Source organism: Orbicella faveolata, unplaced genomic scaffold, assembly GCF_042242905.1.
Source record: "Orbicella faveolata isolate gen_17 unplaced genomic scaffold, um_ofav_v1 contig_46, whole genome shotgun sequence".
Lineage (NCBI taxonomy): Eukaryota > Metazoa > Cnidaria > Anthozoa > Scleractinia > Merulinidae > Orbicella > Orbicella faveolata.
The window spans coordinates 25,265,450-25,280,917 of NW_028301576.1; the positions used below are offsets into that span (position 1 = coordinate 25,265,450).

Genomic DNA, 15,468 nt, shown 5'->3' on the forward strand with positions numbered 1-15,468 from the left:
AAGTTATGTGTAGATTGCAAGACCTTTTTATATGTTGTTGTCAACTTCCTTTGATTGATTGAAATTTGATATCACAGCTATTTCATTGGCCAATGTGTTTTTCTTTACTCACTTGCAATCGTAAGCAATGTCCCATTCAATGCCAAAAGTCTCACCTATGCGATGCGAATTACTAGTATATTGCTGTAGAGTCACAAGTTTACTCAATAGGCCTTGTGAAATTTTTTTCCATCATTAAAATCTTTTCAGTTTAAGATTGAAGCGATCTCTGGTAACTTGAAAAGAAATGTTACAATCAAAATTACAAGTTTGAAGTGAAGTGGGAGAGTAATAAAAGTTGATCTACAATAAGAGTTACTTTGCTCCGTGATAATTTTAATTTAAGTGTAGATATGAAAACCTTAAACTGAAAAACTGTGATCTGCATAAAAACTGTAATCCGCATGGTGAAAAAGCTCTGTCACAGTTTTTTACTATACCAAGCTCCCAGCCGGCAAATAACATAATTTACACCTTTCGTGCGCGTGCTTACTGAGAATAATGGATGGGGCATTGATTTATCAGCAGATTAAAAGGAGTTAATTGAACTAGCTTGTTCGGTCTATATTAGAGAATATTGGTATGGTTCTTAAAAATGAAAGACCTCGTTTAATATAACTCCAATACAGACCTCTTCCTGTTTATTACAAGCAGCGGTCACTATTCAGACAACTGTTTCCATGGTTTTCTGTTATAACATAGGATTTCAGATGTGAGTTAGACAATAGTAGGTTTTTAATTGAAGGGGTGAGTGCAAAACCATGCTAAGTGACGATTTAGGTGAGAAAACAAAATTTTCGTGAAAGGGCTTGAATCTTTGCATGTGGTCTTCAACGTAATAGAAAAACATGGTCCTGTATTTTTGCTGCTGGATTTTGCTTCGTTTTATAAAGACGCCACTAGGAAAACCGAGTGGTTTTTTGCATACGCAATATCTTGAAAAGGAAGGGAAGCTTAGCGGAAAAACTACGGGACATTGCTAAACATACCTAAACAAAACTGCATGTGAAATTTGGAGCATTTTCAACAAAGTTCACTTGTGACTAAAATACCTAACGCCCTTTTACCGCCAAGTCCTTCAAGTAAACGAAGCTGGGCCTTTGTTATGATAAACAGAGCCGATCCTTTGTTATAATAGCCAAGCCAAGCCTTTGTTATAACTCGAAGTCTCGCCTTGGTTTATTATATCAAAGGATCAGCCCGCTGCTACTGCAAGGACTTTGATTTCACTTAGAAAGCAGAAAAATGTCAATTTCACGCAGCACATAAGCTCAAAAATGTTGATTTTAGGTCAAAAAAGGTTTAAATGTTGATTTTACGTTAATGCATCACGGCAAGGATGTTGATTTCACTTAGAAACCAGCAAAATGTCAATTTCATGCAACGCATAAGCTCAATGATGTTGATTTCACGTTAACGCGTGACAGCAAGGACGTCGGTTTCATTTAGAAACCAGCAAAATGTCAATCTCACACAGCACACAAGCTCAATAATGTTGATTTCAGATCTAAAGAGGTTAAAATGTTGATTTTACATTAACGTTTGACGACAAGGATGTTAATTTCACCTAGAAAACAGCAAAATGGTAATTTCATGCAACGTATAAACTCAATGATGTTGATTTCAGGTCTAAATAAGGTAAAAAGTTGATTTGACGTTAACGCGTGATGGCAAGGATGTTGGTTTCACTCAGAAAACAGCAAAATGGCAGGAGCCCATGATGGGCTCCTGAAAATGGTAATTTCATGCAACGTATAAGCTCAAAATGTTGATTACAGGTCAAAAAAGGTGTAAATAGAAATAAAATAAAACAAATAAACATTTCAATAAGCACTTTTCTAAATACAGCAACGTCTTAAATGGTTAAAAATCACGAGGTAAATACAAAGTTTTCCGTCAACAAATGCGATTGTAGCTTTATGTCAGCACCGCCATAACTTCGAAGTTCAAAATGTGCTGGTACCTCTCACGCCTGATGAGGATAACAACTTTGGTGGCTGTTTAGTTTTGGATTTAAGAATTTGATGACTTCACATGAAATAGGGCTGACAGATTAACAGATTAACCCTTCTGCACAACATACGGGTTTCCATACATCTGCATGTCCACTGATCCCAGAATCTCAACACACTACAAATCATGCCGATTTGAAATAAAATCAACGCAACCTGGATCACAGATCTATGTTACAATCGATTGCTACTTTTTGGCCATTATTACGTTTAAACAATCTAGTCACCAGTTCAAGAAATGTCCACGGAACGTGATCGCAATGCATGCTGGAAAGGGTCTTTACAACTCACGTGCGGAAAAACATGGCAGTTGATATAAGACAAATTTTATAAGTCTAAAACCAGTTCTCGCATTCCAAATTTTGATGCTGGCAAGGCTTGGCAAATGGGCCACAACTCACCAGAGGGTATTTTACAGGACCATGTTTTTCTATTACATTGAAGACCACATGCAACGATTCAAGCCCTTTTGCAAAAATTTTGTTTTTCACCCAAATCGTCACTTAGCATGGTTTTCCACTCACCCCTTCAATTATATTAAAGTGTCTCCAATTTGTAGTGGGGGGTTTCCCATCGACTAAATATTTCAACATGTTAATAATGTTGTTGTATGTGTGTAACTTAGCCGCAAAGATGGTTTATTTTTTGTTATGTATTCTATCACAATTGTTGTAAACAGCAATCACCTTGCTGGCAATGATATGGAAACTTCAATGGATCTCATTGAGCGACTTTTCTGAGAGCTTCTTAGATTTTCTTAAAGAAAAAAGCATGCAATAAACTTTACTACTACCTTATTAATTCTTTGATGAGTTGATTACACACGCCGGCTTTTGGTTTATGTATGGGACTCGGGGACATATCTACTTATCTCTTGGGGTTTCCCAGCAGCAAGTTTCAATAGACAACATTTATTTTGAAATATGCAAATAACACCCTGTCCACACTAGCGCGACAAAAAGCAAAATCGCATCATCATTAAAATGCATTAACAAAATAAATTTCCTGCCTTTTGCCGCTACCAAAAAAAGACAAGAAAAATTAAAAATAACAAAATTAGAGTGTCTCACTGTAAGTTAAATACAATTGCGATTTTGTATTGCTATAATTGTTTTGTTTTCCAAATGTAAGCTGTGAAACTTTTTGTTGCTGTATTTAATTTTGTAACATATAATTTTTGATGGACACAGAAACTGAGCAGCAGCCTTAAGTTGATCGATAAAGGAACAGCTGATTCAAATCAATTACATGTCAAACACTACACGCGTGAATTTCGGATAACTGAATAAAAGTAAAACTTTTAGCACCCGTTTTTACCCATTCCTTTTGATGACTATTTTTTTAGAGAAAAAAGAAAAGCAAATGGCAGGAAATGCAATATCACTGACAATAAACTATTACTATGCAATTCCTGACATTTCTAGTAAAGGTTGTCTCAGTGTAGATCATGACTTTTACTGCAAGTGGTGGCTCCTAAAGGAGCAGTTGTTGTTACCTGTAGGTGCAATGTGGAACCTTCGACTTACAGGATTTTTCCCCGCAGAGTGCATGCAGGGTGGAAGCTCTTAAAAGAGCTGTTTTGTTTGCATTCACGGTGCTGGAGCAATGAGATCTTCCATTCCAGGCTTGCAGAACTGATGGATCTTGTGGAACAGATACTGCCGCCTTTCTTGAGATAATCCTGGAGGATTGAGCTTGGGCGGAAGTACGGCTGGTGGCAGAATGGCAGGATTCTTCAGAAGCTGTAGAGACTGTTCAGGAGAAGTGCTGTACTGTCTAAAATAAAGTCTGCTGGGTTCGACTTTTGAAAATCTGAAATATTGAAACTTTTTGATGTTTGGAACTTTGACAAAGTACCGTTGTAGAAATGCTGACCAGTTATACACTGGCACAATTACTTGGCTATCATGTGTCCTGACAAGCTGAGCTTTGTTTACACCAACAGCGCTCAATGACTTGACCATCTGGGCAAACTTGTATAGAGAAGAAACATAACTCACTTTGTATGATTTCTTGATGAGTCTGAAACAGTGATCGGGGCCAAATTTTGTATAACCAGTGATTAGAAAGGAATAACAGATTGAGTCATGAAGCTGAATTATTGTTCTCCAGGCTGGGTACCAAAGAAAGAAGTTGTTCTTGTTCTGTCCTGAACAGTGATCTGCATGAAGACTGGCATAAGTTCCTCCAAGTCCATGGTTGTGAAGGTAATGGTGAATGTAGCTTATTCTGGTGTTTGCCCCTTTACCAATGTTGCTTGCCTCGTCTCTTAAATAGTTCACTTGTCGTGGGATTGCTTTGCACATAACCCCAAAGATTCCGCATTCAGGAGGTGTTTTAAAGTATATAGGCCCTGGCTGCATCAGGTTACAGGGGATGTGAACTTGCTGGGCAAAGTCAAATGAGCAGTGGATGGTTGTATCTAAGGAACATGCTTCGTGCCGCTCATCCAACTCGAGTGTGTCTTCAAAACGTTTGAAGTTGCTTTTTGACTTTGCATGAGTGTCCTTGTAGAAATCTTGTTGTGTTTGGGCGCAGTTTAAATGTTCTTGCTGAGCCAAGATGCACTCGGACTTCTCTCTGTCTGGTAGGTTTGCAGACCACGTGAGCTTTGAGGTGTTCTGTTGGCAAGTGAGACATAAGTGTGTCATGGGCTTGGCCACAACAACACTAGGATGAAACTGTTCCCATGATTTTATAAATTTAGTGTAGCAAACCGCTTGTTTGCCCATTTCATCGCATGCTCTTTGAAAAGCCTGCCACACGCTCATTTGTGTCAGATGACGAGAGCAGACGAATGTCGTTTTTAAATCCTGGGATTCTGCCGTGAAGAACAACAGCATTTTCTTCAAAGTAATTTGTTAAGAAACTCCAAACATCTTCAGTTTCAGCTTGTGGCAAAGTGTTCTGAGGTAGTCTTTTGTTGTTTCCATGGACCCTTTGACATATTCCGTGTTCTTTAATCCGCGAAAAGGTAAATAGCTTATCCCATAAAGGTTTAAGAACATTTCTTTGCAGATAGGACGGTTCAGGTAAAGGAAACTGCATCTTGCATTTTGCTTTCTTTTTTCACCAATGATGTCGATCCTGGTGAACACTTGGATGGATGCCAATATAACAAGGTCGAGTTCTCCACTGGACAGTTCCAGGCAGTTGTTTAAATTAGACAGTACAGCTTCATCCTAAAAATGCTGAGAGCAGTAGCCACCATTCACTCCTCGAGAACACCCACAGCCATCTTCTAGAAACTTCTTAACCTTTGCTACGATCTCCCCACTGTCAAAAAATCGTAATCCATCATGTTGAAGGTCTTGCGAGTTTGATAATTATGAGAATTGTGGAATACCTTATAGAAGTAATATGCGAAATAATTATTGCGTAGTTGCCACAACAATGCGACGTTCTTTCCTAGCAATTGATATAGATTGCCTGTTGTTATCGTGTTGCGTTACCTGTCACAGTGGTTGTTGCATAATTTCCTTTGTCAACATTAGTAGTCCCATCAAACGTAAATTCTGAAAGAGAACATTTCGTCTCTTTTTCCAAATAAATTTCTTCACTGTTAAGGTGAAAACTGTAAGTGGACTTTCACGTTGTGTGGGTTTTATTGCTATCGTTTAAAGTTTCCTTGACAATCTGCTCAAAACAATCATAACACAGCATAACATGCACCATTATGACATCTGTTCCAGGTATTTGTTTCTTGAACTGTGATTTTAAATACAGTTTTTCTTCCAGAACGGACAAACGTGGCTGTTTGAATCAGAAATGTTGAATGTTTGTTTTAAAGTGCACCTAACCCTCAATTTTTTTTCTGCTAAAACGAATCCACACTTTATTGGAAGCATTTGGGCGAGAACATTTTTGAATTTGGTTGAATCCTCGATTTTCTATGCCCTTTCAAAGTCACACTTGAAGTGTTGCATGACCACATTTTAGGCAGTCTGGTGCGGTGGTTGCTGATGACGTCTTTTCTTTTTTCCCCACCAACAGCAAGTGAAGATGATTGAAAAGTGTAATTAAAATGAGGATCAAATTTCAAAATGTATTTGAGAGTGAAAACAATATATCAGCATCAAACAGTCTTGTAGCCACTTGATCATCACAAAAATACATCAGCTTCTGGTCCACTTTTAGAAGCAACAAAAATATTGCTGTTTTGCAAGTGGCGTCCCTGTTGGGGGAACAATGTCCTTTCTCTCCGCCAGCAACTAAATTCTATTTTTATGTAAATTCTTGGAAAAAGTTCCATTGTTTTGACCCCTAACATGGCCGCCCTGTCACATGGTTGCAAACCTAGAATGCACCCCGGCCACTTTTGTCAGCACTAAATTATTACATTCTTTCAGACAGAGTCAGGGTTAAAATTTGCAGTAAATTCACCCTGTCTCACTGGCATGTACAAAATATTGAAAGAGGAGCTTTTTGTTGGCCTTAATCTGTTTCCATTTTGGTAATTTTGATGACATGAAATGAAAAAACCACCAAGGAGTGATTTTTCTTACACCTGGATTCTTACACCAGGAACGAACAGCACAGATCGACAATTGAGAAAACGAGTCCCGTGTCTTCGATTCATTTGAGAAATTTGGCTTAAGTCAGAAATCCCTTGCCTAGTTCTTTTGAGAATATCTCTGGGTGAACAGACACAAAAACCAAAGCTTATCTAGATCTCTGGGGGAGAGGGTGTTAAATCTTTAGTCAAAGGATTTCACTCTTGTCCCAGGAGAATTGTTTGACTTCCAGCCACAACCATGGAAACAAAACTGAAAGAGGGTCTGTTGCTCATGGGTTCTACTTGGAGATTAAAAAGAAACATAATAGTAAAAAGTACAAAGCTTCACAGAACCACAGCATCTCTCTTATTACCACTTGAAATAAATTTAGTGTAATAGCTGAGTTTATAGTTCATGGAAATTTTTAAAATGCCTTTCACTGATCCCACCTAGAAACAGTAGTGCATGAACAGCATTCTTTCTGCATAGAAATGTACCAATATCTGTTCACCTTTCAAAGAGATATGCACAAAAATATAAGTACCACTTATCTCTAACTCAAGAACAACTTTAGACAGATCAACTACAGGCAACAGCAGTAAATTAATTCACTTGTATTCTTCATCAATAACAAAGCACTTGTGCTCCATGTCTAAAATTAACGATAAAGGCTTCAAAGAGAAACAAATCTCACTTCATGAAAAAAATTGTTGCATGGCAACAGCTCCTAGACACAGGATCATTTAAAGTTGAGTCTGCCATTACTAGCCTGATGAAAAAGGCTTCATAGAGAAACATAATTTCCACTTCATGAAATTTTTGTAAAAATATTTTGTTGTTCTGAAAGAAACTTTAAAGCGGAAATGTTCTATAACTAAAATGTTCACACTCATGATGAAAGGGAGTCAAAAACTGCTTTATGGATGGTGCGTAGGCTGCTAGCAAGCCTGTAGCAATCAACTTTGCCTCCAGCAGGCTTGACGGCTGTGGGAACAAGGGCACTCAAATCTTCAATCCACCAACCTCCCTCCACCTCCGGCAAATTAAGTCGACCACCCTTGTGCTTATACCACAGGAGGGAGACTTGGCTGCCTGGCAACAGTTCCTGCATGCAACCCACTAACACACAAGGATCATTTAAAGTCAAGTCTTCTATTACTAGCCTGACAAAATCTCCCACCTGATTGGTTGTCAGACCTGGAGCTTTGTTCACCGTCATCATCCTCTTGTTCCATTTCCACCTCTGCCTTTTTACATGGAAATTGAACAGCAGGTGCCTTTTTTTGATTGGCAGTCCTACCGTCATAGGTACTTTGTGCCTGTTCTTGTGAGTGTCTCAGGGCAACTCCCAAGCTGTCCTTCATGGCATCGTCACGATTGCTGAAAATGCAACAAAAAGACATGAGACTTATGGAAACATGATGGAAGATTAAATTTCCAACTGGACTTTGGTCTGTTGTAATCCTCTTCACATTTTACCCAGACCGTAATGTTTACATGTTGAAATTGTATCCAATGTTTATTTATTGAAATTATTCTGTGTACAGTCTGGGTTGCTGCAATTAGTTCTTCGCCATTTGCAAGCCAGCCTACTAATAACTTAAGTGTCTGCTTTAAATAAATAAAATGTGAAAAAAACTTGAAAAGTTCAAAACTTTGAGCTAGCTGGCTTTCTGTAATATCGAGAGAGAACATATTAGCACGAAGCAATTGCCCAAGGTTTTCAAGTGCAGAATTCGCAACTGACTGTAGCCTAGCAGGGAGGTTTGTGTCAAATACATGTATCCAAATTTTATTTCATATTGCTTTATTTGTTAGGATAAGGGTGTCATTTGGTTGTGCTAGTCAGATTGTCAATTTCCAGTAAACAAGCCAACCTACCTTTAGGAATACGTCCAAGACACGAAGGCAGACCTTAGACCGTTCACACTAACTGCGCAGCCCATTAATTTCAAAAACAAGCCTCCGATATGCCTGGAAAATGCATTGCTGAAGAAAGGCTCCCCCTTGATATTCTAAAATAAGAGAGGTAGATATTGGACAATGACGACAACAATAAGCACAATAATAGTGATTAATAACAATGACTTCTTTTTACTTCTTGTCTCAAAAACACAAGTTCCATTCAAGCAGTTTGTTTGTCGAGGGCAATATTTGCAATTCAATGTGCACCTGGGATACACTTGAAAATAATTTTCATTAAATGCACTAGCCAAACCTTAATTTTGACAGGGCTGTGGTCAGCTGGCCCTTGTTAGCAGTGCACTAGACTAGAAAATTTATTGCACTTGAACCCACCAAAAAGAGGAAGTAATTTTTGCTGTCAGGGCTGCAGAGGTCTGGCCTAAAGTCCTCGACGTATTGCTTGAGTAGCCCTCGCAGTTCTCTGTCCATCTGCAAGAGGGGAGAGGTAACATTAGTCATTAGCTTCCTTGAGAATCACTCTGAAGAAAAATAGACAGTGTCAGGCTCAAGCAGAACCAAAGTTATGTTGAAAGCTCCCACAAAAAGAACTTAAGCACCAAGCTACGATTCTCACACAATGCTTCATGTCATTGTATGTGAAATTTGCCCTGGCTTGTGCTTGTAACCTAGGCAGAATAGAGTTGTGGTTGTTTTCATTGTGCCTGTGAATCATAGCATCAACTTAAACATTGCTGTTCACACTAGTAACCTCCAACTTGAGCTGATCATGCCCAGTGAACCTCCTCGTCTTGTATAGCTGTATGTGGATTGTGACTGCTCCAGACTGCTGCAGAAGAGCGATGTTTTGTTCAGGATAGTCACTTGCACAAAATGGAACCTGCAGGTTTTCAGCGTGCAATATTTCTAAGGTTCACATCTTCAAACCACGAGATGGTGGGATATGTGTGTAGAAGGTGATCAGCAATATGTCTGCAGCCTCATGACCTCTATGCCTCCTGCCCCTGGCCACCTCAAAACGAGACCTCTGCAGCCAGCAAGCTTTCAAAACCTTGTCCCTGAAATATGCAAGGCAGTCAGTAACCCTGCACTGTAGAGAAATCTTCACATAACCAGATTTCAGTTAGGTCAAGCTTTGTGTAATTGCTTCATTTTAGTTAATGAGTCAATAATAATCAGTGGACCCTTGCATTTTGTGGTGGTGACAGGATCTTTCATTCACAGATAGTCAAGTCTATCTTAAAAATAATGTAAAATGCACACTTGTTACAGCAAAAGTTACTTAAAAGAAGTGCAAACATTTGAGCTGAGAATTCGCTGGCAAAAATGCTCACCCAATCAGTAAACTGTTAGCCAGACAGCTGAAATGTCACAGTTGCCTTGCGTGCAACAAAACAATAGCTGGGGGTGTTTGCCTTGATTGGACAGGGGAAAAAAGAAAGGTACCATAACCATTGTCTTAAAACTAAAGTACATAGAACAAACTTAAAAGATGTGCGAACGTTTGAGCCCTGCATTTGCCGGGGAAAGAGTGCATGCAGTCGGCACACTGTTAGCCAGACAGCTGAAATGTCACAGTTGCCTTACATGCAGCAAAACAATAGCCAGGCGTGTTTGCCTTCATTGGACAGGGGGAAAAGAAAGGTACAATAACCACTGTCTTACAACTAAGGTATATAGAACAGACTTCAAAGAGATTGGAACATTTGAGCCCAGCATTCGCCAGGTAAAATGCTCAACCAATCAGCGAACTGTCAGCCAGACAGCTGGAATTACACAGCTGCCTAGCGCACAACAAAACAATAATCAAGTTCTTTCATAATTCAATACTTTCTTAATTCTCACACGAAGAAATATAAGACTTTCTGGTATAAGATTTCTGGGTCCTAAATTTTTCAATTCATTAAATATCAATAAATATCAAAGCCTAGTTCTTTTGAGAATATCTCTGGGTGAACAGACGTAAAAACATAAGCTTGTCTAGATTTCTGGAGGAGAGGGTATTAAATATTTAGCCAAAGGATTTCACTCTTGTCCCAAGAGAATCTTTTGACTTCCAGCCACAACCATGGAAACAAAACTGAAAGAGGGTCTGTTGCTCGTGGGTTCTACTTGGAGATCGAAAAGAAACATAACAGTAAAAAGTACAAAGCTTCACAGAACCACAACATCTCTCATATTACCACTTGAAATAAATGTAGTGTAACAGCTGAGTTTATAGTTCATGAATTTATAATTCATTAAGGTACCTTTCACCGATTTTAATCCCACCTAGAAACAATAGTGCATGAACAGCATTCTTTCTGCATAGAAATGTACCAATATTATTTCACCTTTCAAAGAGATACAAAAATAGAAGTACCACTTATATTTAACTCAGGAAAAGCTGATTAACACATATTGAAAACTGGATCATTGGATTTCAATTTAAGAGTTTTTAATGGCTAAACCAGCATGGTATATGAGCAATTATACCATTGGACAACATGCAAGGACATAATCAGTATGCAAACATATTATAGATGATTTTCAGTTCGTACTGTGCAGTCTCAGCACCGTTATGTTTATAAACATTTATAACAGCTCATTCGATGGAATGCGAATCAATGTTATTCATTACGAATCACATACCTCATCTTTGAGGCCTTTGAAATTCTTTTTCCCATGGCCTCATTGATGTTTACAGCTGCAAAGTTGTTTCATGAAGTGATATAAGAAAGAACCAAGGATGAAGCTTCTACCGCTTCACATCTATAATGGCTGTTGTTTTGAAACTCTGAATTTACTTGATGTAAGTAGTTGGAAATGTTTACATTTTGTGATTCTTACATGCAACATGAAACAAAAAATGCAAACAAACTCCCGAGAATATGTAGTGTGGACTGGAAATCACTTTTAACTGCCTTCCTTTCAATCCAAATACCAACATTTTGCTTGGTTTATTTTATTTCTCAGTAACATGTCTGCACAGATGAATAATCTGTTACTATTGACTCCTTACCCCAGAACGGTCTTCCATCAATTTTCAACATCAATTTAATCACAGGAAAAGAAAGCTCCCTAGCTGTCAGTTCCATCACTGGAGACAATTGTACAGCATACTCCAGAATGGGAAGGGAGATCTTTTGAAGTCCCATTAACTCTTTGCAGACTCCAAACACCATTCTCTTTAAAGCCCTCATCTCATTTGAGTTCAACAACACAGGAATATCAGAGGTTTTCTGAAAGATAAATTATGCTTGATCTGAGTTAAGTTGTTATGAAAAAGCATAGATAGATCAGCAATAGTCCATCATTAAAATAGCAATAGTCTATTGAAACTGCAATTAATTTGATGTGCAATGGAGAAGAAAAGTCACTTCAATGTTTCTGTGGAAACTGCTCCAAAAACGCGAAAGTGATGAGGACAGAAGTCGCAACATGCAATGCAACTTGGAACTTGTCACTTGTTTTTTTCAAAAATATAAAATAAAAAAATAAATGGATAAAAAAACGTTACCAACCCTCATTCTTACTAGAACTTTGAGAATGGCTTTTATGTTGCCAATTCTAGAATATGCAGGTTGGAAAGGAGCTTGGCCATGACTACCAGTCCCCCTGAACACTGGGAAAAAAAAATTCCGCAAATATTTTGGCGTGGTATTTGTATGGTTATTGCAATTTCCATAGTAAATGAAAATCCAAACATGGTTATTTTGTGGTTTTCTGAGGCCGACCCCTACAGATGTTTCTTAAAATCCACAATGGGGCTTTTGAATCTCCATCTATACCATGGATATGAGAGAAACCAAGTGAAAAATGTCAATTTCCATGTATGGAAAACTGTTTGATATCCAGCAATGGCAGTTGAAAACTCCACAGTTATCTCCACAGTTATCATTTCCAAACTGTTTCAATTTGGATTTTTAAATTCCATCAATGGAAATTGTTCCAAACTCTAACAATGGAAAATCATATCTCCACAGCTAATATTAAAATTTGAATTTCCACACTATTTTAACTTGGATTTTGGAAGTCCATCATGAAAATTATTTTGAATCCCAACAATGGAAAATGAAAATTCCACAGTTAATATGGAAATTTGAATTTCCACACTATTTTAAATTGGATTTTGGAGTATTAAGAGTATTACCAAATATCCAGATAATCTTACTGGAAATGGTTTTTAGCATAGGAGCAACAGCCGATTATTAATATGTTGATGCAAGAGTTGCCAGAGTTTAAAGAACAACACTTTTCTTTGTATGGATGTGTTAAGAATTGCAAATGTGTTTGAAGACTCAAACAGATGCATATTTATGCTATTTTTATTAATATTATTGAAAACCTTTTGTTTCTACGTAGCATAAACGTACTTCAGTCCTGGATTCTGTTGCTTTTTGACTTACACTCTTAACATATCAACAAGTTATGCTAATTAACCGCTTCTTAGTGTGATCTGGAAAAAAAGCTAGAAAAACAAGACTGAAGAAATTAAATATATCAAACTTTTTTGTAACGAACCTGCCACGATACTTCCCACAACCATTTTGTTTAGAGATAATGTGGGATACAGTATCCTTATCTCCATGTCATCCATGTTGGTGGATGTTGATGTTGATTTTTTGTTTTCACAAACTGTATAGACATAAGACATAATATTCATAACACTGGTCAGGAGCATGCTGTTTTAGGATTATTTTATATGACTGCCTGTAGTCAGGGCTGTCATTAAAATTGAGATTCACCTGTAGCCGTGATCTTCACACCTGGAACAAACGTGCTACTTTATGGTTGAATTGTACCAGCTACAGCCCAGTTCTCCCAAAGCAACAAGGACCGATCAAGCATGCTCACCTACAACATGTGCTACGGTTTACAGCCCTAGATATGAACACCCCTGTGTGGTGTATTTGAAGCCACTTTTTTGATACAGTGTCCAATTACATTTAAAATGTATCAAAGACAGGCACTGCCCCTAAATAAAAATCTGCGCAGTCTCACATAATTTTAAAACAATTTTATCAATAGCTGTTACCTAATTAATATTATCCTATCTAATTTACTAATTAATTAGCGTGAGGGTTTCACTTCTGTCTTGACAAAGTAAAGGGAGTCATTAAGGTTTGCTACCTATGCTTACCCTTGTCATCAAAGTCACTCCCTTGGAGTGCAGCATGGAGGTTACACTTCATCAACAACTCAAGTAGGCCTGTAGTCAGTAATGATCTGAAAGTACAAAGAAAACATTAATTAATTATCTCCTTCAATGCAATAATTATTTTTCTAATGTGTTACTGAAAATAAACATTATTTTTTAAATAACCAGCCTTTATTTGGATTGCTTACTCATTCCCACTTAGTCGGAATGCTCCACAACATTACTAAGTAAATTAAGTACTAGGTGGTTGATCGTTAATGCTTGGCATAATATTCATAACTACTAAATTATAAGAACATGGTTTTGAAGTTCTTAGATAAACAATCATGTTAATTTTTTTGTAACTGTTAAATGTTATCAATTATATTGCAGTGGAAGTACAACAATTGGGTATCATGACCATGTGTAAATCTTTACTGACCTTAATGTAGTCATGGCATTTTTTGTTGGCCTGTATCGAAAAAGCACCAAAGGAGTGCTATCTGCATGACACTGCTTCCTCACCTGGGTTAAAAAACAACAGAGCCTAGTGAACAACATGCATCTGTAATCACAGTGACTGTAATTTACTGACAAAGGCAGTTTGTTCTAGAAGCATACAATAACTGTTGACTTCCAGGCTCGAAGCTTGATTTGCATATCTTTTAATTTCTGCACTGAATAATTTCAATCTGTAATAACTGCATTTTTTTTTGTTCCTGACTTACTACGGTAATCCTTAAACATAGTTCTCAATAAAATAAAGAATGAGCAATGACAAACTATAACACATCACACACACACACTACAGTCCTCAATTTCCGAGGAAGTGAAAGTAATAGCTAGTGAGGAGCTTAATTCTAGATCAATCTCCATGTTTCTTACTGTGTTGAAAATGTTTACATGTAAGTGTTTACTTTATTCTTGACTTTTCATAATACCTGACACCATTTTTGATTGACCATCTACACATACTTGTTTTAGTTCTGTGCTTACTGTACAAAGATGTCACCTGTGTCCTATTAGCATAACAGCTTTTCCTGATTCTGTCGTTGTTTTGTTATTTAAACAACAACAAAACCATTCAAATTACTGAAATCGTGCAAGGAATTCATTCCTTAGGCAGTGAAAAGCCATTTTCTCTCAAACCACCCCCATCCCCACCCTGTTCCCTCCCTCAAAACAACACCAGCAAACTTCAGTTTCCCATACGTACTTCCCGTGCATCAAAGCACATAAATGGCACCACTTGTGGGACATTGTGAACAGACATGAGTCTTCAGAGGACCTGTAAATCATATGCAGGTCCACTTCTTGGGTCTACAGAAAATGAGATATAATATATTAAAATATTATTTACTTTGCACCTACACAGCCCTGAGAGAGATGGACAGAAGGTGAAATGATGACAATGATGACAATGTTTTCTAACCTTTTCCAAATGTCTCAATAAAAAACACTTTTGTCACAATTTGATTGTTAAAATTTACTGTCAAGTCACAGTTTTAGAAGAACATAACTTACTTGCTTCTGCACCAATCAGGTGGTCCAGCTCCTCCTCTATAGTTCCAACTGAAAAACATTTTACAGTTGCTTTAATCACATTCAGAAGCCCTGCATTGGGTGATTTCACGACTGCCTACATGTTTTCTGTAACTGCAACTGAAAATTTAAGGCAAGTTGCAAAAACTATAATATAATATTGCTAAAATTCGACTCAATGGTGCCTCAAAAATTATTTTAGCTCTACAATTTATATAAACAGTGAAATACCATACATTTAGATTTATATGATTATATCAAACCTTCTATTGCCTTGGCAGCCAATGAATGTCCTTCCTTGCTACCTGCTCCAGAACTGCCAACACAATCTACAAAA

General features: G+C 37.6%; 1 protein-coding gene across 1 annotated transcript; it reads right to left on the minus strand.

Annotated features, from left to right (window-relative positions):
• Positions 1 to 3,636: 3,636 nt before the first annotated feature.
• On the minus strand, positions 3,637 to 4,837 carry LOC149099120 (uncharacterized). Its single transcript, XM_089278218.1, has one exon. It carries the CDS (start codon positions 4,820 to 4,822, stop codon positions 3,641 to 3,643), a length of 1,182 nt encoding a protein of 393 aa, XP_089134344.1. The 5' UTR covers positions 4,823 to 4,837; the 3' UTR covers positions 3,637 to 3,640.
• Positions 4,838 to 15,468: the final 10,631 nt, after the last annotated feature.

Excerpts from the sequence above, each read along its gene's own strand:
- LOC149099120 (XM_089278218.1), bottom strand. The coding sequence starts at position 4,822 with ATGAGCGTGTGGCAGGCTTTTCAAAGAGCATGCGATGAAATGGGCAAA.